Genomic DNA, 23,372 nt, shown 5'->3' with positions numbered 1-23,372 from the left:
TGAGACACAGCCTGCGCTGAACTGAGCCCACCCTTTAATCCTAAGGTTCATCTGCCGGGGCCAAGCAAGCTTGGACAATGGCAGTGAGGTCCTCAGGACGTAGGTTTGTTTAGAGTGACCTTCTCATAGATGGATGGCCTCACAGGGCTAACGGGCTCCATCTGCCTGGGAGACCGAGGAATCGAACCTGGGTCGCAGCAGTGAGAGTCCTGCATGCTAACCACTAGGCCACCAGGGGTCTCATGAAGCAGATATGGTAGTCTCTTCCCCACAGATGCCTGACAGACAAGAGTTCAGGGAGTTCATTACCTGTACTGCTCTGTTCTCTGCACAGACCCAGCTCCCCTGTCCAAGCCTTGAGCTCAGGCCATTTACTCACAGTGCATTTGTGTGGCTTTTCCCCTGTATGTCTCCTCATGTGGACCACCAGCATATATTGGGCTTTGAATGGTTTCTGCTCCCGGGAACAGTCCAGCCATCGGCACACAAACTCTTTCTTCTCCCCGTGTATATGATCGTTGTTGATGTGCTGTTCGGGTTAAAAAAGATATTACAGTTTAACAGAAATGTAACAGCAGCAGCAGCCTTACTGTAACTTTACACTGGAAGAGCACTGGATACTCAGGTGCGAACTAGGACCCTACAGCACTAAAAGACTAAGAAGGTCATCTGCACTCCCAAGTGATCACAGGGTTCAAATTATCGATACCACTGGAAGTCTGCTAAGGCCCATGAATCTGTTTCTACTGACATCAACAGGCTTTGGATGAGGTCTCAGGGATACAGGTAGATAAATGGATCTTAGATAATCTTATGCACGGTTCCACTTGAGTGATTCATATTGAGTACTGTTTTCTTAGAGCAGGGAAGCCTTACTTAAGAGCCCTTCAACATAAATCAGGTTTTCAAAATCAGGCCTTTAAAAACACATCCACCAACCTGAAAAATCAGCAGAACTGCTAAACCAAGTTTCCACCCAAAATTTTAACTCACTCTCCTTTACCCATATTTTCTTTCAGTAAATGTATTGGGTTAATACACAGGTTGTGGCAGGGAAAACAAACTCCTACACACTGTGAAAAGAAGGTCTGAGCACCTAAGCGCACATCAAGCCAGCTTTTGCCGTTGCCAAGCCTGTCTCTGAAAGTCTCAGGGAGGGACAGCCGTCCTGCTGTGGTCAATGTCATCCGCATGAATGTATCCAGAGGCAGGACAGGGCTCTGTACCTTGTACTCTTCCATAAAAGTAGCTTGCTCTTCTCCTTTCAGTCAGATCCAGTTCAGGAGAGCATTTAAATATGGATTTAGTTCACTCTGATTGTATTTCTGAGAAGAACCAGGCAGATGAAGCAGGGCTAGCCTCAAAATTGGTTTGGTTTTTTTAAAGGTTTGACTGCTTAAACTTTTTTGCACAGCTTCAGAAAACAACAAAAAAGAAAACTACACCAGGACTTCCGAAGTTTTTTTCCAATAGGAACTACCTGACTCATCCTCCCGGTCTCTTGGAGAAACCCTTCCCCTCTACCACACTTCCTCTCTGTGCCACTAGATGGCCGCATTTCTCAGCGAATGAGCTTATTCCCACTAAGGTACTAGACAAAATCCTTCCAAAGTTTATATTTGCTCACAGCACAGGGATGAAATCTGTATCTATTCCATAATGGGCTCACAGAAAATTCCAGCCCTACAGAATCTCAGTAATTCATACTGGAACACAAAGAAGATAATCTTAATCTTATCTAAAGTCTTGAAATCAATCAGAAAACCAAATAAAATCACTTATGTTCATATGGCAAATATAAGTACATTGCCCATAAAAGACAACAGCTCTTTTTCTTTTTCTGAAACTTTATTGTCATTTCTGAAAAGTTGTGAGGGGGCACAGAATGCATGAACAGAGCAGATGTACTGGACAACACACAACCTGTAATGTGCAGGAGTTAATGTTTCAAGTGCAGATCTCTCATCCATTCATACAAGCCAGTACCAGAAGCACACACATGCCCTGCGCTGTGAAATGGCATCAAAAGAGTACAATGATGTTAATGTGCACTCTTTTCTTGAAAGAGAAAGAAGTAACAGGACAAAACTCAATGCATTCAAGTAATTCTTGGCCAAATCTCTCTGTAAATATTATGGACTGTGTATTACTTGGTTAAACCTACACAGCCACAAGAGGGATGAAACTTGAGTGTGACACAGGCTTTCTATTTGATACAAAACCCTCAAAGCTGGTTCAATCAGTTCACAACAGCACCTCCTTTTACCTCCTGCTGTGTGGACACTCAGGCACCATGGAGGCTCTTTCAGAGAAATTCTCTATAGGACGGTTTTTCTCTTTGTCCTTGAAAATGATCTTGTTCCTTGCCCTCTAGACCTCTAGTCTTTAGCAGTTGACCTTTCTCATGGGCATAAAACTCCTTTCCTCACTTCCTCCCCAGTCCAGGCTCACTGCAGCAGCTGACAAAGCTGGCCAAGGGTGGTGACTTGATCATTTGCCTCTCTCCATCACTCCACTGTCTCACCTGTCAAGTATCTTGCAATAACGCTCTGGTCTTTCATAACTGTGTCCCTCCATACTCATTTGCCCTGCTCTCTTATCCTGTTAATTCTTTCCTACTCCCTCTGCTCTTTCTACAATCAAACCCCTCTTTGTGCTGTTTTCCCTCACTGCTTTGATGCTCCAAGTGGCCCCCGAGAACTCACCTGCAAATCCATCTCATTCTCATTCAACCCCTTTGAGGATCCTCACCTTCAAGGGAAGCCTGGAAGAAATAAGCCCATGATCTCCTAACATGGGTAATTTATTTAGCTCTCAGGTAAGAAGTTTAATTGCTTTTTGCAGGGGTGATACTTAAGCAGACCTAGAAATGTGCCCAAATATTGAAAGGCTGGTCTGGAAGACACTTGCTAGACATAAGATCAGCACAAGAGGCCAACTGCAGAAACTAGAAGTGCTCTCAGGTAAGGTAATTTACAGTATTTGTAATCCTGAGCATATAGGATCAGATTCGAACACCCTCACTTGCCCAAGTTATGATGTGAAAACTTATCAGTCATTGGCTATGGACACATAGGCAGAACTACACAAATACAAACCAGAAACTAAATCTACACTGGGATTTTTTACCATTATAATTTGGCAGAAGGAATGTGCAGTATTTGTGACATATTTAAAGGAAGAGGGAGGTCTTTTTGTGCAAACAACAACAATTAGAAAAGTTCAGAAGTTTATGAACTCTGGTATTCAGGTTCTTTGACTCAGATAATTACCTTTGGATTTGGTACGGTGTTTTTGGCTCCCTGGTCTCTATTATGAGAGGGAATGAACAGTTTTGAGCTTGTAAAACAAAGAACAGTCGGGAATAAGAGTATTATGCAAAGCAGAAGCTTTGGTACAGTACAATAAGGATTTAGAGGGTTTCAATTTATAATCTGTTTGTAACCTTATTACACCCATGAAATTACATTCCAGGGACTAGATCAGAAGGATTTTTTTTCCCGGTGAAATTGAATTTTGATGCAGTTTCAGGGTGTGAAAAGGCTTTTCTTTTAATTTTGTGGGCCCAAACCTGCAAGTTTTACTTAGGTTCGTAATCCTTATTACAGTAAATAGGCGCATGAAAGCCAATGATATTACTCCCTAGTGTCGGGTTTGCTCTGAAGCACCAGCTCTGTCTTATTAAGAATTTCTGACCTGAAAAAAGCCCCCATTAAAAGCTGGAATTCTACAAGCTATCTCCCATTGCACACAGCTCCACAAAGCTGCTAAACAGGGGTCATTTGCAGAATACCAGTCACTTTCATGCCACTTCAATGCTCATTACCAAACCTTGGTTTGTCCTGGCTCATATTCTTTTCTTTAAAAAATGTTATTATCATCCAGCTCCAAAATACCCTAAAATGAACAGAGGGAACTGACCTAAATATTGATTTTGGTCTCAGAAAGACCTGGCTTTGAAGGAGGAAGCTCTGAGATGGATTTCAATTCCAGAACGTAACCCCCTACCAAATTAATTGAAGTCAAGGCTGAAGTTTGCTTGTCAACTCTACTAGGCAAGTTCAAAAAACAGAGATAATGGGAAGCTCAACCCACAGTATCCCAGAAGCATAAATACTTACATGGTAAGAAATACTACTGAAAAAGAGAACACCTCAAATCATGCATGTTCTCATATAATCCATACTCACTGTATGTGTAATTTCATATTACAGCAGATGAGGTGAGGTGACACTGGAGTCAGGATAGTGTTCCATTTCCCTCCTTCAAGTGTGTTTTTAGAAGAAAGGAGAATCTAAGCATATCCTAGCTGACTGCTTGGTACCCATTATTAAATACATAAACAAAGGCCAAATGTGCTCTCACAGTGGTCAAACAGCAGGAGAAAAACCTCTCTATACCAGTGGAAAAAGTTACAAACAACAGAAAAAGAATGTCACTGCAACTGAGATTGCACCTGAAAGCAAAGTGTTATTTGGTGCTAGAGTAGAATACACCGGGAAAATCTCTCAATTATGCTTTCTAACCTAAACACTCCACCCTAGAGTAACCTGGGAGAAAACTGGGAAGAGACCATGCTTTATTGGTATAATGTGGTAAGTTAGAGGCAGAGTGAAATGCATATCCACATTGCAAAAATTTGATTTAATTTCAGTTATACAATGGAAATTTCAGACTTTTATCTTCTCACAGTTATTTCCCTGTATTTTAAAAAATTTAAAAGGAGGTGCTAAATATATTCCCACAAAATCTCATTACTAATATCAAGCAGAAGCAATGTTTAAGCCATCTTCTAGCACACCACAGAAAGTCCCTCAAACCAGAAGAGCCACGGGATTTGATGCATAGGAGACAAAGTGCAAATGGCAAAGAGGCATTGCAGTGGCGCAGCTGCTAAACATAGCTCATCCCACAGCTGCATGAGACAGTTGAGGAGCCCACAGGCTGCAGAGAGGAAATGTGCAGAGACTGTGTCCGGCAGTAACAGACTGCATAGCTCTGAAGCTAGTTTGGAAGGTGATTAGCTGTCCTTGACCTGCAAGTCCTGCAGGGAACACTTTTACTTCTGTGCTTTGCATAGGGAATATAGGTTTGTCCTTAAGTCCACATACAGTTAAAAACAGGAGGAGGTTTCTTGGTCATCAGGCCCATCCCCCTGCGATGGCAAACCCCACTACACATAATCCTAGTCACAAACAGAGCAAGCTTCATCTTCTAAGTACGCTGGTGATCAGCTCCCTCTGCTCCCAGTGGAAGGCTCTTCTAGGAACTCACTCTTCTGCTGGTTAGCAACTAATTTCTAGCTTCGATTTATTCATAGGCAATTTATATTCATTTGTTCTTGTGCCAACACTATCCTTTAGCTTAAACAGCTCTGCTTCTCTGCAGAGTGTTTAGTTCTCTCCCTTCCCCATCCTAACTAGCTGGCAGACAGCACTGTCCTCTCTGTCTTCATTTGCTGGATTAAATAAACTAGTTCCTTCCGGTCTTCTCTACGATGACCAAGTCCTCATTCCCCTTCTTACTCTGCTTTGACTTGAGGTGCGGCAGTTCCTGTGTCCTGTCTGTGGTTTTGTTCCCAGGTTCCCTGCTGCCCCTTTGAAGTCCATGATAGTCCACCCCTCCTCAGTGGTTCTCTCAGCCTCTTCACCTGCTCTGATACAACCTCAATCTTCTTGACCAGAATAATGTGAAGTACACCTAAGCTCACCAAAATTGCAGTAACAGAATTCAAACTTCCCTGTCACCACTTGGGTGTATGTACAGATCTGTCATTTGTTTTAGACTTGAGACTATTACCAGAGCCTCTGAGTACCTTGTAGCTTGTGAATGTAGCCCTCCAAATAACAAATCTCAGGAAACAGTATCTTCTGCTATGGCCACAGTAGAGGCAGAGACTTAAGATCCAGGAAAGCTAAAGCCCACATGCATAGAAGTACTTAGATCTCTGATTCCCACTAAAAGTAGTCACTTGTTCATGAGTGGTGAGCATACTTCTGAGGTTCTTGAACTACACAGCTTCCTGAGATAGCTGAGTGATTGTAAAAAGAATATCACCATTCAGAAAAGTGACAGGGCCTCACTTAAGCAAGTATCCATGTTTCCCAGCTCCCCAGGGATGCAATACACAACTCATCACTGCTCCTTGTTACCATTTTAGGTAGTCAGGCAACTGAGAGATGACATCAGGCAGACATCCCTACCATCTCATTAACATCTTGATAAAGACTGACTCCATGATCCACAGCAAGATGAACAGACGAAAGCATTGTAAAGAAGTAAGGATATAAAGGAGGTCCTGGTGAGCCAGGAAATATCTTGTGACAAAAGAAATCTCATTGTGAGGAGGAAAAAAAAATGCATCTCCATGGAGTGAAATCCTCAGCAGACTTTTCAGACACATTCCAATCACTGCAATCGAGTCTCTCTCTAGCCTCTGTGACCCTCCATTAGAAAAATGCAAGCATTTTAATTTCCTCTTATCTGATGGAAAATAGGTATGGATCCTGACTGCCCTTTCCTTACTACAGATCATTTGCAGGCACAACAAGGCTAAACAGCCACGAGAGACCATTGTCTCCTCCCTGCTGCTCAAGTTGATAGTACGTTTTTGACCTCGTGTCCTTAGGGTGGCATAAGTACTTAAGCCATTTTTAGTTCCTAAGATGGAAGAAGCACTTAAGCTGCTCTAAGCCTTTATGGTGGTATAAATGCTTAAGCTGGTTGCAGTTCCTAAAGCCAAGTCAAAGCTATAGCTATACGTGAAGAACTTTGCACTTCTGCGTAGGCACATGCCTGTGGAGAAGCTCAGATAACTGTCTCCAATCCTGCTTCCTTTCCTTTGGATGCATTTATTGTTATTCTATTAGAGTTCTTGCGGTTGTCTTTCATACTTTATGGAAGACTTAAGAAATGCTCTTGTGACAGATCTCTACTAATGCCGATTAGCAACATGACAATTTATACAATTTGCTGATCTGGCTCAAAGCAAGTCAGTGCCTCCACAGTCTTGACACCTTTGCTGAAATAGAATACCCACTGTTAGGATCAGCTGCATCTTAAAAGCACTGCACAGCAATTTCCGTTGTGTATAATTAATACACTAAATACTCTGTCTCCACACTGCACTCCTCACCTCACAGTGTTTGATCTCGTCACTCAATCTCAATTTTTAAAATTTTTCCACTATTAACAAATTAAGCCCCCTGCTCCCCCTAGATTTGGTCACAATTGTAAACCTAAATGACTGTAAAACTAGTGGCATACCACTTTTCATAATCAGATATTTTGGGGTTCCAAGGGAGATAACAGGAAGACAGAGATAAATAATATCGAACAGAAACAAGTGATGCACAAGACCCTTGCTCACCACCTGTTCGCTGGTGCCCAGCACATCCCTGAGCAGCTATCGGTGCATCCCAGCCAACTTCTCCCACTTTATGTACTGAGTGTGAGGTTCTGTGGTATGGAATATCCCTTTGGCCAGTTTGGGTCAGATGTTCCTGGCTGTGTACCCTCCCAGCTTCTTGTGTACCTGCTCCCTGGCAGACCATGGGAAACTGAATAGTCCTTGACTCAGGGTAAGCACTGCTTAGCAACAACTAAAATATCTGTATGTTATCAACCTTAATCTCATACTGAATCCAAAAGATAGCATGTACCAGTTACTATGAAGAAAATTAACTCTATCCAAGCCAGAACCAGGACAAAAGCATGCAAATATAATATATATATACTACAAATATTTGTAACTCCAGTGTGACTAAAATGTCTTATTCATTAAGAAGGTTAAATCACTACATAAAGTTTCAGCTAAAAAGATGGTTATTTCAAAAAGGAGTGAAGTATGTGGAAAATGAGAAATATAACTTACACTATTTTACAAATTTAACATATGAATTTCGTGCCCATGACTACTAATACTTAGTTATAAGAGCATACATTCACTCAGCACTCCAGCTGAACTCATGTCTGAAGCTCATTTGTTATTATGCTGTTCTGGACACTCATTTCTATCCCTTAAGAACTGGCAATAGCAGTTAATGAAGAAAGGGAGGGGTCAAAATTAGAAGCCTAAGTCAACTGAAAAATGATGACGATTTATAACTTGGGAAAACCCACGTAAGTAGATGGACAGGGATGACAGGCACAGGAGAAGGGCAGCACAGAAACCAATGGGCAGAAGAGAGGATGGAAACAGTAAGAAAGGAAGACTGCACTGTCTGAGGGAACATTCCCATATGAAGGGTAGACGGAAGGGAACCTCAGAGATATTGCAACAAACAGTTGGGGTCAAGAGCTGTCTTGGGCCAGCACAGCTGCCACTGGGAGAAGTCTGAGTTTACAGTCATATTTAAAAATTTAGTAAAGATCTGTGGTCAGTGCAACACATGGAAAGAGACTGTCCTTGTCTCATGGGGCATTCCATTCTTCATGGGGAAGGAAGGAAGTCACAAAGAGTAAGAGCACTCAAACTAATAATAATGAATTTTTGCATTTTGTGTTTACTACAAGGCTGAGCAGGGGTCATCTTTCTGCCTCAAATACTGTTTAACCAAGCCATGGTGAATCAAATGATTTTTTACGTATGGCCTTGGAGAAGTCTTGTTCTCTAAATGCGAAACTGTACTACTAATAAATAGGAATATGCTAATTCAAAGGACACAACTCAACAAGACTCTTTTCTTTTCACCTCCCACTTTCAGTTGAAAATACAGGTCTTACTATTTTTTTTCATCTCTCTGGCTCAACAACAGCAATAAAAGTTCTCAATGCCTCAGTTAAAAAAAAAAGATATTTTCTTTCTGCTTCCCCTTTTGTTCTCCTGCAATAAATTCCGTAGTTGTCTTTGTTGTCTATCAATAGGTTAAACATATCCAACTTGTATGTTTAAATGCTAAAGATGGAGAAGTCCCCAAGGATACGTCAGTCATTGGCTCTTGTACAAAGAAAATACTGTATTTTGCTCAGAAGAGCTTTCTGTGGCAATTTAAACACAGTCAGACAGACACAATATCCTGGAGAGAGGAAAACCTGCCTTATTACATTCCTGACCCAAGAGAAAGGATCTGCCCTTAGGACATAAAGAGAATCAGTGGGAGGGAAAAAAAAGTTATCTAATCCTAAAAATAAAGACAGTGGTTCATAATACAGCATGACCTTCTTTTAATCTCTGATATAGTAGTTATAGAGTATGGATGTGATATAATACCAACAGGGCAAACACAGCTTGCTCCTCAGGCTGGGAACTGACTCCCTCAGCCTGAATCTGTTTCCAGCTTTTCGACAGCTTTTTGGTAGGCTCTGGAATATTCTGTAAAGCAAATGGAACTTATGGGATATTGCGGGGATTCTTTCCCAATAAGATCACATCTTGTTCTTGTTTCATTTTATATATATATATTCACATATACAGTACAGTTAAGTCTGTTAGCAGCAAAATGGAGCCCCATCAAGGGCAATGTTTTACAGCCCTACCTTGATTTCCTGTGTCAGAGCATGCAGCTACAAAGCAATGGGCAGAAATTGCATCTTTATTTGCTAAACCTGAAAATTTAATAAATGACATTCTGCCAGAACACCAACTTAAATGTCATGGACATTAATCATTCCACGTTTACAGTGGTAGGAAAGATGTTTTGATGACTCTCAGCTTTGTTTCTTCTCTGATGTTTTCTTCCATAACTCTGTCTAAAATCAAGTGCCTTCTCTTTCTTGAAGCTTGCATTCTTGTATTACTAGCTGGAAAGCTAATAGGTGAAGCTGGTATGTTACAGGAATTCCAGCTTCCTTTACTCTTTTTTTTTCCAGCTATATGGAAGTAATATTTCAATGCGTGCCTTAGTTCAAACAAGGTATCCCAGCTTCCATACTTTTGCAATGCTAAAAAAACCAAACCCCTCCACTTCTCTCTTCAATCACCTGTCCAATCTGTGACCTCCCAAGGACAGTCTAATCGCATTTTTGCAACAGAGAGGTGAAGAAATTGACAGTGGAAACCACAAGCCAAATGCTCAAATCAAGTGTTCTCTAAAGGGAATGTTTTTGTTAAGTCTTTGCCCTCCAAGGATAAGCCCTCCTATCCTGAGAACTACTGAAGCAGGGAAAGATGCAACGGGGTTACATGAGGATGACAAAGTCTGTGGGGCACTGAGACGAACAAGCCTATAAGTAAGAAGTGCCCCTGCACTGCTCCTGAAAGAGTACAAGGGGTTAACCATGAGCTGACCACTCCTGGTGTTTCTCCCAACCACCTTTTCCTACCTATTTGCTGTCTGCGTTATTTCCCAGCTCTGGCTGCCCTCCCAACTGCCTCTGCCACAGTGCACCCTCTACCCAAATCCTGCAGGTTGTGCTACACGCTCCACATCATTGTGTGGATGCTGGTAAACTCTCCTCAAACTTCAACGCGCTCCAGTATTTTTCTTGGTGTAAATTGTGTGTGTTTGAACACAGACTGAGAGCTGCACTGAGCATGTAAACTACTGTACAAACAGCATGAAAGCCTTTTGCTGCAGGGTTTTTCCTTTTTAAAAGGCAACCTTACAAGTAGAACCCTATTACAACTTTCAACTTCACAAAGACTTCAGCAATGCACAGAAATCACCTTTACAAAAATAATCTTATGTATCTATGTTTGGCTCACTTTTACTTTGGGGTTTTTTTATGCTCTTAACATTTAGGTCCTCAAATTACACCCATATTTTACCTGTCTTCTATACAAAGGTCACACGAGACAAATTTAGGGCAATTTGGTGCCTGCAAAATAAACCAAGAGACCCAAGACAGACTAGCAAGGAGAAAAGCAGAGGGAGAAAAAAGACAGGTGAAGTGTGCAAGAGTGATGGAGAATTCAAACTTGGCTCAAGAGGCCAGGGCTGGAAGAAGAAACTCAACAAAGGCCATTTGCTGATGGGATTAAGACCTACTGCTGACTAAGTGATGAAACGGTTATGTTGTTCTATACAATGCAATAGGAAATGAACGTGGTCTTCTCCCGAATCCTATATACCCTAGCCTTGCACTGATGATCTTCAGCCTGTTCTGCCTGCCTTCCTTTCATTCTTCTCCATCACACATGCACACAAGCTCTCCCCACAGGCTTTTTGAGAGGTGGCTACAGGCAGAAATTCTACAGCTTGAGCTGCAGGAAGGACTCCTGCCTTCAGGAAACAGCTCTACAGCGTGATTGCAAGGAGATGCAATGCCTGTTCAAGCCATAAGCTCACAAGAGAGGAGATCCGCATTGCAAAGAGCTCCACACTCCCCGCAAATCCTTTATACATTCCTCCCTCAAACTAGTCAAAGCAATAGTACACAAACAAGGGAGGGTTTTCCTGCGGTTGGATGGGGAAGAGGTGAAAGACTGGCCTGTAACCCAACATCTGCCCTTCACTGGTTCTGAGTTTGCCAATGAATGCTGCCTAGAAAATGTACTGTCTTATACCTTCTAGAAGTGACTGAATAAGGAAGGATAGAATATCACCTGAGGCTCAACTTCAAAATTTTCTGCCTCATGATCTTTGCATTTAAGGATAAAAATTGATTTTACGTGCAACTGCTACGGAATTTCCAGGAAAACCACGTTAAATACTCCCTCACAGGCACTACGCAGCGTGAGCAATGGCTGACTTTCTCCTTTACAAATCTGGACTAACATATAGCTGTGTATGATCTTTAACTAAAACATACATGAAAAATAGGTCTTACCTAAGAAAAAAAAAATAGAAAAACTTGAATAGCCTGACACTTAGCACTGATACAGATGTTAGCGTAACACACTTAAAAGCATATATTCTATTTCTGGATTTTTCTCACTGGCAAAGAAAGACCACAGAGAACTCCTGCCAGCACACATGAGAAGGAAGTAATCAAAAAGAGGCATTACAGTAAAGTATTTCATCCTATTTGCAAATAGGATGAAGAATGAAGATGCTGTCCTGGTTTTGAAAGAAGCACACTAGCACACATGAGGCAGAACTAAATACTTTGGAGGTTTTCCCACATTTCTGCAGAAGACAAAAAACTATAGGCCTCTTTCCTGCTATCATAACTCATCTGACTTCAATGGAAATCAGGCCTGCTGTATATATTAAACCTGAAACTAACTATTCCCCCCCCATATTGTTTGGCTTTGATAAATTCCAGCCATTGCTCCAAGATGCACAGATCTTGGTTCTATGAGCTGCTCTGCTCATATGGGCTCTTATGGCAGCCTGGAGCCTATTAAATTCGATTTGGTCCAAACACACTGAGCTCCCTGCAGGAGTGGGGCTTAAGCAGCTCTTATAGTTAGTTATTGAGCTGTGGGTTCGAACTATGCTAAAAGTAATAATATTCTCCTTTAACATAGGGCACGTTCACAAGAAAATAAAATTCAAAGAGATTTCCAATCTTTACATTCCACAGCACAGACCAGAGTGGTTGGAGCCAAGAAATAAAAGCTCAGGAGTAAAAATGCCTAGAGAAGAAAAAATGGAAGTAAAAAAGTACCCAGCAAAATATCCCAACAACTGGTACACCGAATGAATATATAATGCCAGAGCTGTTTCATAAAAATTGTGAGGCTTTAACAACAAAAATCTGTTAAAATTTACACTGCCTTTCAGTGCATGTGCTTGGAAATACACGGCAAACAGTTTAGAATCAACAGACTCCGTGAATTAAAATGTAACCATATATTACAGCAGCTTTATATGATTTTATATTAGCAGAGACAAACTGCTTAATCCCATGAGCCAATTTAGAAATCTATGAAAGGACATAGCAAGACAGAATAAGGAAAAGCTAAAAAGTACAATTTTAACAAGATTTTGAAGTCTTCCAAACTCCCAGAGTGGTACAATAGGTCATCTCTCTATGCAGAAGGATTAGCAAAATACTTGATCCTTTACAAAAAAGTTAAACAACTGCCTCTTTTACTAAAAATCCCGTGCTTCTTAAGGGGGAAATAGCAAAGTAAATGTCAGATATTTAAATGGGATCTGCTTTTCAAGGTGTATTAAGCATATGGGCACTAAGTATGTAGTCAGGACTTCCTGAACATGCATCTCCTTTAGTTTAACTTTGGACCAGATTTTGTAAAACCATGCACTTTTTTCTATTTTTAGTATTTGATTAATGATTAGAGCACAGCTAACACTGATCCACTGAAAGAAAATATATTCCTCAGCAGGATCTTCCTGTGTAAATCAATTGGTAACTCCTTCTAATGGTTTTAAAGAGATCCCCATGCTTACCACATGGACACATACATATTGGCTGAATGATAAAAATACCAATTCTTCGTTTGCAGAAAGAGACTACTAAAAACCAGTATTTTTTTCCAATAAATGCACTTAGTGTCTCCTTATACATAAACTATGAAAGCTGCAGTTCAGATTAGGAAATAACGCCAGATCTATTTTCTGCAATGAAAGGCACAAAATATCTCCACAAAAACATGGAATATAGTGATTTAAAAACACAGAGCTCTTTTCACAGAAACTACAAAGAAAAATTCTGGCAGTGATAAGCAATACCAAAATCTTTACTAGGCAATATATGTTTTAACATTTGTTCCATCACAGAGGAGATCCTGGTAGAATTAATCCAGCCTCAGTCGGTGACATAAGCAGGAGTGTATTAAAGCCATGACATCACGAGTGAACTAGAGAAAGTATCTGGGTTGCTTCCTCCTAACACCTCTAAGAAACATTTCTAACAAGCTTCAGCATGTGCAACAGTTTATTGCTGCTCTGAGATCCCCTTGGATTTTTTTTACCGGACATCCGCTTATAATTTCCCTTTTGCATCTGTGCTAGGCTTGGTCAGCCCGGTCACATCCCAGCAAATTCAGGGCTAGCAAAGGTCTCTGTCCTGGGTTAGAAGTTAATTGCCCTTGATGGTTCAGGCAGTAGCAGCAGAGATTCACCTCTTTTTGCCACGGGATAACATTTTTCTATCCTCTCACATTTGCCATAAACAGTCCTGCATTGTAGCTAGACTAAAGACATATGTTTGAGCTGATGGAATGAAAACTGTGAAGCATTTCTTAGTAGGACATGGGGGTATCACCTAACACACAAAAGAGCCAAGGTCAATTTTTTTTGTGCCCCTGCATTCCACACACTAACTTTAATTGACCTCCAGTGAACTTACAGGTGCTTTTGGTAACTAAAAATCAATCCTAAATAGTCTGGTTTATCTCAAAGATTTGTATCTTCTCCAATATACCACTGTGGCACCATCTGAATGGGACAGACTTGTGCTGGCAGTCCACCACAGAAGTCTGCAGCAGTAAAGGAGAGGGCAGTCCTGTAACCTCTGTAACTCTTGCTCATCCAAAAACTTACCAGAGTTGGAGCGTGGCGCCTTCAGAATGTGATATAAAACACACTTCTTTGTTCAGGCATTTTTTTACTAACCATAAGTGGCGGAATTCCCTTGGCAATTAGCTTCCCGGCTGGTAATCCCTTTGCTCTGATCCATGCAGAGAGAGTGGTTGCATTGGAGGGAGGTGTCCAAGGCTCCAGCTTTGCAAAATGAAGCGTTCCCTTGATTTAAATTACAGTGGCCAAGCCACTTGCCTTGCATTATGAAGTAAGCTAAGCTCACTGTTAAACACTCTAAGCTGAGTGTAATGTAGCAAATGGTCAAATACTGCAGGCAGGGTTTTCCTGGTTATATGCGGCAATATTAGGAATAGTTTAGGCACAAGAAAGATATGCAAACACTATCCCAATGGTTGTGAGATACAGAAATATACATCATATGATAATTAGCACTGAAAACAATTTAAAGGATAAAGCCTTTATTTCACTAAATTTAAGAAATCTTACACTTAACAACAACAACAAAAATAACTGCATACTCATAGTATATTAAACTTCTCTACTCTCAGCTCTCATACAGAGGTACAGAACCCCTGTAGTAATCCTGCCTAGTGCTGGTAACTGGCAAAACAATCTACAAGGCACAGTTCAGAGCTGCAGGGACATCTTTTCCCTAGCAGGAAAGGTGTCCCCACCAGGCCAGGTGGGCTTGATCAGTTTTGACATATATGTATTGTTTAAGGTATTCTGAAACAAAGGGACAGAGAAGCTCCTATAAGCAGCCAAACTCTCAAATCCATTTTTGACTAAGTTTCCTTCAGTTTTAGGTAAAGGCTTTCAGAGGAAAAATAAAGTTACTGCCGTGCTCACATGTGCCGTGAAGACTGAGATACTATCTTTTCAATTAATTCAGCCTAACATAATGTGGTTTTAAGTGATGCGCTCCAATCCCGGATTCCTTAAATAAGGAAGCATCAGAGCTAAATAAATACAGGAAAGACACTCGTCCTTCACGCTCCAGAATCCTAAAATAATAAAAAGCTACAAAACCACACTGGGCCTCCCTGGATGCATTCAAGGTGTGTTGTCCTTATCTGGTGGGAATCATTGCTGAGGTAAGGTGCTAACGAGAAGCAAAGGATGGACTTATCTGTGCTGTGTTTCTCCCTGAAAATTTAGTGAGTGCCTACCTGCTGCTGTGCTGCTGCTGCTCTTTCTTTTAGTGCGTTCTTGGCACATGTAGGAGAGGATAAAAGCCTAATGGGTGCAAGTGTCAGCACAATATAAATTGCTGCAACGAAAAACTTGATGCATGGCTTGGGATCTGAAAGAAGAATGTCCACCATTGTTTGTGATTATGGATCACATCACAATCTAATAGCAATTTTTATTTAATCAATAATTTCCATGCTGAACAGACAGCCCTGTTACAGAGAATCGACAAGCAGGTACTGATAGCGACAAGGCTTGTTATTAATCTTTACCCTGCCAACATTTCAACCAAACTACTGGAAAAAAGCACCACCAAGATGGATTTAGAAGTAGGTCTTTCTTTTCATCTCATTTCTTTTCTTTCTGTTTTTCTTTCTTTCTTTTTCTTTCTTTCTTTTTCTTTCTTTTTTCTTTCTCTTCCTCTTTCTCTTTCTTTCTCTTTCTTTTTTTCTTTCTTTCTCTCTTTCTCTTTCTCTCTTTTTCTCTTTCTTTCTTTCTTTCCTTTCTCTTTCTCTCTCTCTTTATCCCTTTCATTCTTTCTTTTCTTTTTAGCTACACAGCCCCATTACCCTTCTCCCTTTCCAGGTATGTAATGTTTCATACACTTCATATTCTAAGTTTATTTGAAAAACCTGGGGCTTGAATTACACAAAAAGGCAATTCATATTAAGCAATTTCACAAATCAGTGGGACCTAGCCCAGTGCTGAGTGTTAGCCATTATAGGCTAATAAATCATACTTTCTCTTTGAGATGTCAATCGCCAAAGTGCTTTGTAAAAATGTTGGCATCTGTAATTCAGCGAAGCCTTTTCATCTTGAAGTAAGATGCTCCAGACTGATAACAAGAATAATCCTCTCTTGATCAAAAAAAAAATCTGCATTTTACCAATTAAAGCTGCTGCCAGAAGCCAAACGGAGCAGCACTGAGACTCCACTGTAGTTTATCTCTGCTAAACACAAGGAGGGATACAGTTAGAGCTTTGTTTCATTTTCAGCTTGACTACTTTATCTCATGAAGAACTGCTGCATCTCAGCCCTGCGATACACATAAGAATGGTACATGCAGACCTCATACCTACAGAGGACCCCTTCCTGACAAAACCACCACCCACTCATTTTATAGGTTAGGTACTCGACACCTTGAAGAAAAGTCATGCTCACACTAAAGCTTAAGCACGGGAAATACACTAAATTAGTTTTGCCACAATAAAAGGCTCATCTGCTTTTTTTTTCTTTTTCCTTCTGTTAAGAGGTTACGCAAACAATAGAGACTCCAAAAATGAATCCATGCAGCCCAGCCCCCTCAAAACCAAATGCAGAAGCTGCACTTATGCCTCTTTAACCTGCCTGTCCCTGCTTCTATTCGTGCATGCTAATCTGACACTTTTGTCTCAGAAAAAGAACTTTCATATGCAGCTGGGTCAGGACTCATATATTTCTATTATTCCCAGCATTGGTTTTCTATGGGTGGATCTTTTGGGTTGAATATGGGTGACAAAAGCGGTGCAGAGACACACCACACCAAACACATCAAGGCAGATCTTCCACTGGTTCACCCTAATAACACAGGCTTCATAACAGCAAATCACTTAACAATAGCAAGGCATGAAAAAGTGGCACAGAAAGAACAACTCTTGTCCAGGTGAATCTGCTTTGTCCTGGCCGGTTGGCTAGGACTGAAAGGTACTTGGAGTCTATGCACAAGCCCAACCCTCTTTGCAGCTCCAAGGCAGCAAAAAAGCAGGTAGGGACTTCCCTTTTCTCTCTTTTCCATGATATGCCAACAAGAGTCAGGAGCCAAAGAGCCAATTCAGTTTGCAGCTTTACTCTTGCCTATGCATTTGTCACTCAGTCAGCATGGGCTTGCCTGGGAGAGCTGGCAGCTTCTTATCCTACACTTTTCCCCAAAACTGGAAGTCACCTATGATATTACCAGTGAACCTGGAAGAGTTCACTAGCTGAACTCTCAGGTAAAATAAACACTTCCAGTAAGTATGTATATCCACAAACCCCCTAAATAGTGCTGTGTGATTAAAAGCATGGCCCAAGGTCAAATCCTGCTCCCTGCTATGCACAGCCTTTTCCACCCCAAGTGCCCACTTACTATGATTAGAGTGGCTGGAGTAACTTCTCAGGGCACAGGAGTACTGTTCATCCCTATCCACGACAGTGAAAAATAAGTGTTAGTTAAAGGACATGCCATAGTTTAGCAACCTCTTTCAGGGACACCAATTCAAAGACAATGATTTTGGCAACTCATACAAAAAAGCTGTGGCAGCAGCAGGCTAACAACAAGTTTTCCTAATGCTGTGAAAGAAATGCTAATTACAGAGGAATTAAAATAAAAAAATGATTACATTTCTCTCTCTAAATCCCCTCTTAATACTTCACAGATTAGGGTGGATTTATTTTTTTGTAAACCTTTCTCTATCAAAAAAGAAATCCCCACTTTATTTTTTTTTCCCTTCTCCTCTGTGATTCATCAAAAGCCAGACTCTAGGCAGGGAAACTGCCGATGTGCTTGTGTAGTGGAGTGCTTAAGAAGACCTGAGCCAAAGCATAGCTGGCCTTTGGGTCAAGCCCAGAGTGAATAAGATCTCTTCACAAGGCAGCACTGATGACTTTTAACACTGCTGGAAGGCAAAGGGCATCACGGTGACTGGCGCAGAACAAGGATGTGTTGAGAAGGCAAACAGAGGCCGTGCCAGACCCTGAGGGCTACTGAGGCTCCAGAACAGCAGTGAGATCTGTCTGCGGTTACTTAACCTTAAAACCCAACAGCACTTAGATGGTTACCTTTGATGGGGGGTTAAAGACTTGATTCATTTAAACAAGACTGTGTTGGTACCCAGACGGAAACCAAGAGAGAATGAACACGTACTCAAGGGCACAGATCTACTTACTAGCTTTCCTACGCCATGTAATAAATTGCTGGACTATAAATGATTCAACCATTCTCACACAGTTCAAAACAATGGGTTCAGCATCTTATAATCCAGCACAGTGAGGTGGTGTCTTAATTAGAACTCAGCCTTTAAACAGGCAGTGATGAAGAGATTTCAAAATTTAAGAACTTCTGGACAGATGTTTCTCATGATTATTTGCTATAATCTCTTCTCCCTTTCTCTCCTCCCCCTCGTTACCTCACAGCGACAAAGATCAAATATACTGAAGGAATGCACAAACTGGAAAAAAACCTTCCTATGGCACTTGCCTCTGAAACAACTCCCTGCCTTCTTCGTGTTGTCACAACTTTCAGCCCAAGCCCTGGGCTTGTCTCACATGAAGAACTGATTTCTCTTGGCCACAGAATTGCTTCTCCAGGTATAAGTTAGAATCTGGACTCCAGTGAGTAAAAAATAAAATAAGATGAAGCAGAATAAAACCACCAGCAAAACCTCCTTTTTTGCTGTACGTAAAACATTCTCCTTTCGTCATGAAAAAAAATTATTACTATAATGGATTTCATGTTCTTATCTACTCCTTACTCTTTTCAATTTAAAGGAAATATTTCTGAACCTTTCAGGGCAGTAGCTGTCACTGCCATGCACAATGAGACTGCGAATGGGTTGAAGCCTCTCTATGTTACTGCATTAGAGGCAAATAAAACTATAATGAAAATTTACTGAACACTGCCTCTGCAAAGAAGAATTAAAAATTAAGTAAATCCCTGCACTTACTTTGAGAAGCATGCAAACTGGGATGTGTAAAAACACCCCTTTGGGATTGCAAGAGACTTGCTTTCACAAAGATGGGTCTTCACCCACATCACAACCATTTGGCAAGCACACCTCCAGCACTCAGAGAAAAGGATAATCTGGCTGTTAGGGCAGATGTGTGTAACTGCCTCCTTTTAGGCATAGAGGCCTACTTGCACAGCTGCACCCAGCTTTGGCAGCTGCAGGCTGTTTGCTCACAGGGCAGTTTCTCCTCTTGCAAAGTGGTGGGCAATGCACAACTCCCAGGGTCACTTACAAGTCTGCCACTGCAGCTAGTACTCAGGGGAACTGCTTTAATCTGGCTTACCGTCCTATTGCAGTTGGTTCTTTAGAGAAGAACAGCGAAGCTTTCTCCAGTCCCTACCTACTGCTCTCCTATAGGAGAGGAGCTGAGAAGAAGCCACAGGCCAAAGACAGCATGGTAGCAGAGGAAGTGAGACTTTCAAGTCTCTTGACTTTGAGTGTCCTTATTTCTGGGCATCCAAAATGACACACTGCAAAGAGGCCTAATCCTTAAGAGAGTGGTGTGTTCCCCACCTCCTGATCAGTCATGTCTACAAGTGTTTTGAGGTGCACAGCATTGATTAAGGCACCTCATATCATGATAGATGCACTAAAACCTGAGCAGAGGCCAGCTGTGGGCACAGTCCAGATTTTATGTAGGTCTCTGTGGATTGCTGGTCAACTTCTGTTGGTCAGAGTTGAACCAACCCTTTTCTGTAGGAACAGAGAGCAAAAGCATTAAGAAACTCAAGACATGGAATTTCACGTTAATGGTTCTTCTGGGTACCCTCAGTGCACTGCTATTACCTTAGAACAAGTGAGTACCTGAGAAATACAAGGAGATTCCTTCTAGTGCAATAAGGGAGCCAGGTAGAGCAGCACAGCAGTTGCCCCAGGGATTGCCCGGGGAGTGCTCCAGTCACTGGGGCTTTGCAAACAGACAGGAAGACTTCAGCAAATGAAATCCTGAATGTAAGGCATTGCTGTCAGTTTAGGGCTTTTTGATCTCATCTAATCAAATGTAACAAAGAGAGAATTTTATTGCTGTACAATTAAGGAGAAAACACTAACAAAAAACAGCTCTACAATTCTTCAAGCATGTTTTTGAATAAAAAATAATTATCATCAAGGCTACACAGCAAGGGGGATGAGAAATAGGCAATGCTGCGTTTTTCTGATTGCCATTGTATTAATATTTAACAATAACTTCAGTCATTTCCTTGAAGGATAATTTTCTTAAACAAACTTTTATCTTTAGTGTCTAACCCTTTTGCAATATTTTATTCTTAAACTGATTTCGGGGGGGAAAAAGAAAAGACAAACTGCAACAAAAAGCAGATTTATAAATATATACAATAGCTTATTAGCTTCTGGGCGCTCAAGTGCATTTATCACATATTTAAAACAAACTTGAACTCAGCTAAGCCCAATTATAATATCTCGCTGGGCAGAGAAATTAATTAAACAGCTGAATGATAAAGACCCCAGCAGCAAACTGAGACTTGAAAATAAATAAGATCTTTTTTTTGAGGAGAAGAAGAAGGAAAAGAAGGAAACCTATAATACACATTTTAAACAGTAATGTAACCAACCTTTTCAGGAGTGCAATGCACTGTAAATAAGACTACCTGGCAGGGGAATGCGGTGGCAGCTCACCAACTTTGTGCTTTGCTAATGTGCAACACACACACCCCTTTTGCATCAACTTCAAATAACCCTGGGATCTCAGCAGTGCAGCTCAGCAACAACCAGAACAAGGGCAGAACTTGTCAGGATTTAAGAGCTTTCAGCAAAACCCTTCAATTGCAGCCGGTACCTTATTCCATAGAAGGATATCAATTATAGATAGTGACTTGCTTTAACAGTGCAGTCGGTACTGTCAGAGGCTAGATAGACAACCATGAAGAATCATGAATCTTTCTATTAACTGTAAGAGAAGGAGGGGTGGAAAGGATGGATAGGTGTTATAAATAAGGCAGAGGGTCAGAATGGTTTAACACCTTGCCTTTTGGTGTATGTATCATGAAAATTTAACCATGCTGAATTCTAAGTGGCACATATCGCTTGAAAATATGAGCACCCATGCCAAAATCATTGCAGTGTCAGATCCTTCTGGGTGGGTCAATAATGATTCTTTTAGGTAGCTTTTCAGTTATGTATTCATAGCAGCCCAGGTTCTGCCCATAAATTTAGACAGAAAACATTGTCTCTTGGGGCCTAAGAACACTTTCACTGGCACCCACATTTTACCCTAATAACTGCAGGACTTTGCTACAGAAAGTAATGCAGAAAAATGACATAAAATGCTGACTATTGTGCCCAAAATTGCAATTTCTGCTCTAAAGCTATACCACATATTCAGACACAGATTTTGTTTGCATTTACCATTTCATACATGCTATATCACACATCATTTTGTAGTGCAGACACTACTAGAATCTGATTCACCTACAGTTAACTTTAAATTGTGTCCCATCGTTTCCCAAAAATAAAGCTATCCTCATGTGACAAAAAGACCAGAATATACACAAATTCATATTTTTTTTTTTCAAAACACATGCATATGTGCTTGTACATACACCCTATACATAATGGGAGTAATGACATCCATAATATGGACTGTGTGCACTGTGTATTGTGAAAAAGCTATTCTGAACTCTGCTCAACCTGGCATGACTAGAATTCACACAGAGGTATCTAACCCTTTAGAAAACAAAACAAACAGCTAGAAACATACTTCCATCTCTTTCCTTAACACTGCACTTTAATACTAAAATTTCAGTGCGTTGGGATGCAAGACTAGGATAACACTCTGTTCTGGGTCTGATCTCTTACCATTATGTATGGTTACAACCAGTACAGAAAGACAGCAGATTTACCTGGATGAGTTTTGTTAGGGCAATTTAAGCCTTTATTGCCTTTATCTATGCCAGTTGCCCCTGCCTTGGTGATCACTACTCCAGAGCAGAAGCAACAAAACAGGATGGTTATCTATACTTTTGACATCCTCTCCAGCACTGTACTTCAAAATCTTCAAGCTTGGCTGGAGCAACTGAGTCTGCCAGTGGGTTGGGAATCACCAGGAGAACAGCTGCATGTGCAGCCAGGAGAGGCATCATGGCAGAGCTCTGCTGCAAGATTTGGAGTCTCAGGCACCTCCAGACAGCACCAAACAGCCTAACGTACGTGGCCACAGAGCTGCAGGGTGAAAGATCTCATGCCCATACCCGGTGCATTTCTTCTCTTTCGTTTGAGCAGCGTCTAGCACCATGAGACTGTGGACTTCACTAGGCCTTCAGCTGCTACTGCAGTGTAAGTATTACTGAGTAATTACTGTACGCAGGCCTCTGAGACACATACAATGGTAGGCACGCACATGCACACGCCAAGGCAGGAACTCGGGAACAGTGGTGACACTGATTTAAGCGCAGTTACAGCAATTTGTATCTACTTGGATTTACCTACCAGTAGTAGGGTAGGAGGCATACATGAGCCACATCATTGGAGTGATTTTCAAAGACCTAACTGCTGCTCAGGAACTGAACACTTTCTGCCAGAGTGACACACCTAAGCAAAATCAGGACTGCCCTCCCATGAAGCTCTACTGAGACCAGACTTCCTTTCCCTAGTTGCTGCAGGTGTACATCAGAGGGCTGTGGCAATCAAGGGCAGACGAAATGCATGAGAGATAGACTGGGGTGAGCGGCCAGACCTTCAAACAGAGTTAGATGTCTAAAGTCCTTTGCAATTCTGGGCAGAAATAACTTGTTCAAGTCCCCTCAGCAGGGCTCTGCCAGAGCAGCAAAGAAATCACAAACCAGGGCCCCATCACTGAGTCCTGCTGACTCTTACAGCATGATTTGTGCTACTTAAATGTGATGGTTGCGATGATGAATTTACTGTCTTCAGGGTATCGAGTCAGGACTTGCACCTTGTAGTCTTAAAAGTCATCATAACATACCTGCATTCTGAGCCCTGCCAAAATGAACTACTGGTATCATAGAAAAACTTGTTATATTCCTTTTTTTATGTGCAGAGAAACCCATTTCAGATGTTACAATTGTGAAGAAGCTAAAGAAATACACATTTTTCCACTCTTGCTGTTGACAATTATAATGCAGTCAGA

The 23,372-nt window shown here is 41.2% G+C and overlaps 1 protein-coding gene across 4 annotated transcripts in view; it reads right to left on the bottom strand.

Moving 5' to 3' along the window:
- GLI3 (GLI family zinc finger 3) overlaps positions 1 to 23,372 on the bottom strand; it is a 207,594-nt gene that overhangs the window by 15,336 nt on the left and 168,886 nt on the right. For all 4 annotated transcript variants that reach the window (XM_027675835.1, XM_027675837.1, XM_027675836.1 and 1 more), the window contains one exon: positions 380 to 529. In XM_027675835.1, the coding sequence (XP_027531636.1) occupies positions 380 to 529 (150 nt within the window). The remainder of the gene's footprint in view (positions 1 to 379; positions 530 to 23,372) is intronic.

Source organism: Neopelma chrysocephalum, unplaced genomic scaffold (genome assembly GCF_003984885.1).
Source record: "Neopelma chrysocephalum unplaced genomic scaffold, ASM398488v2 Primary Assembly neopelma1_26, whole genome shotgun sequence".
Taxonomy (NCBI): Eukaryota; Metazoa; Chordata; class Aves; order Passeriformes; family Pipridae; genus Neopelma; species Neopelma chrysocephalum.
This window is presented reverse-complemented; position numbering and strand designations above follow the sequence as displayed.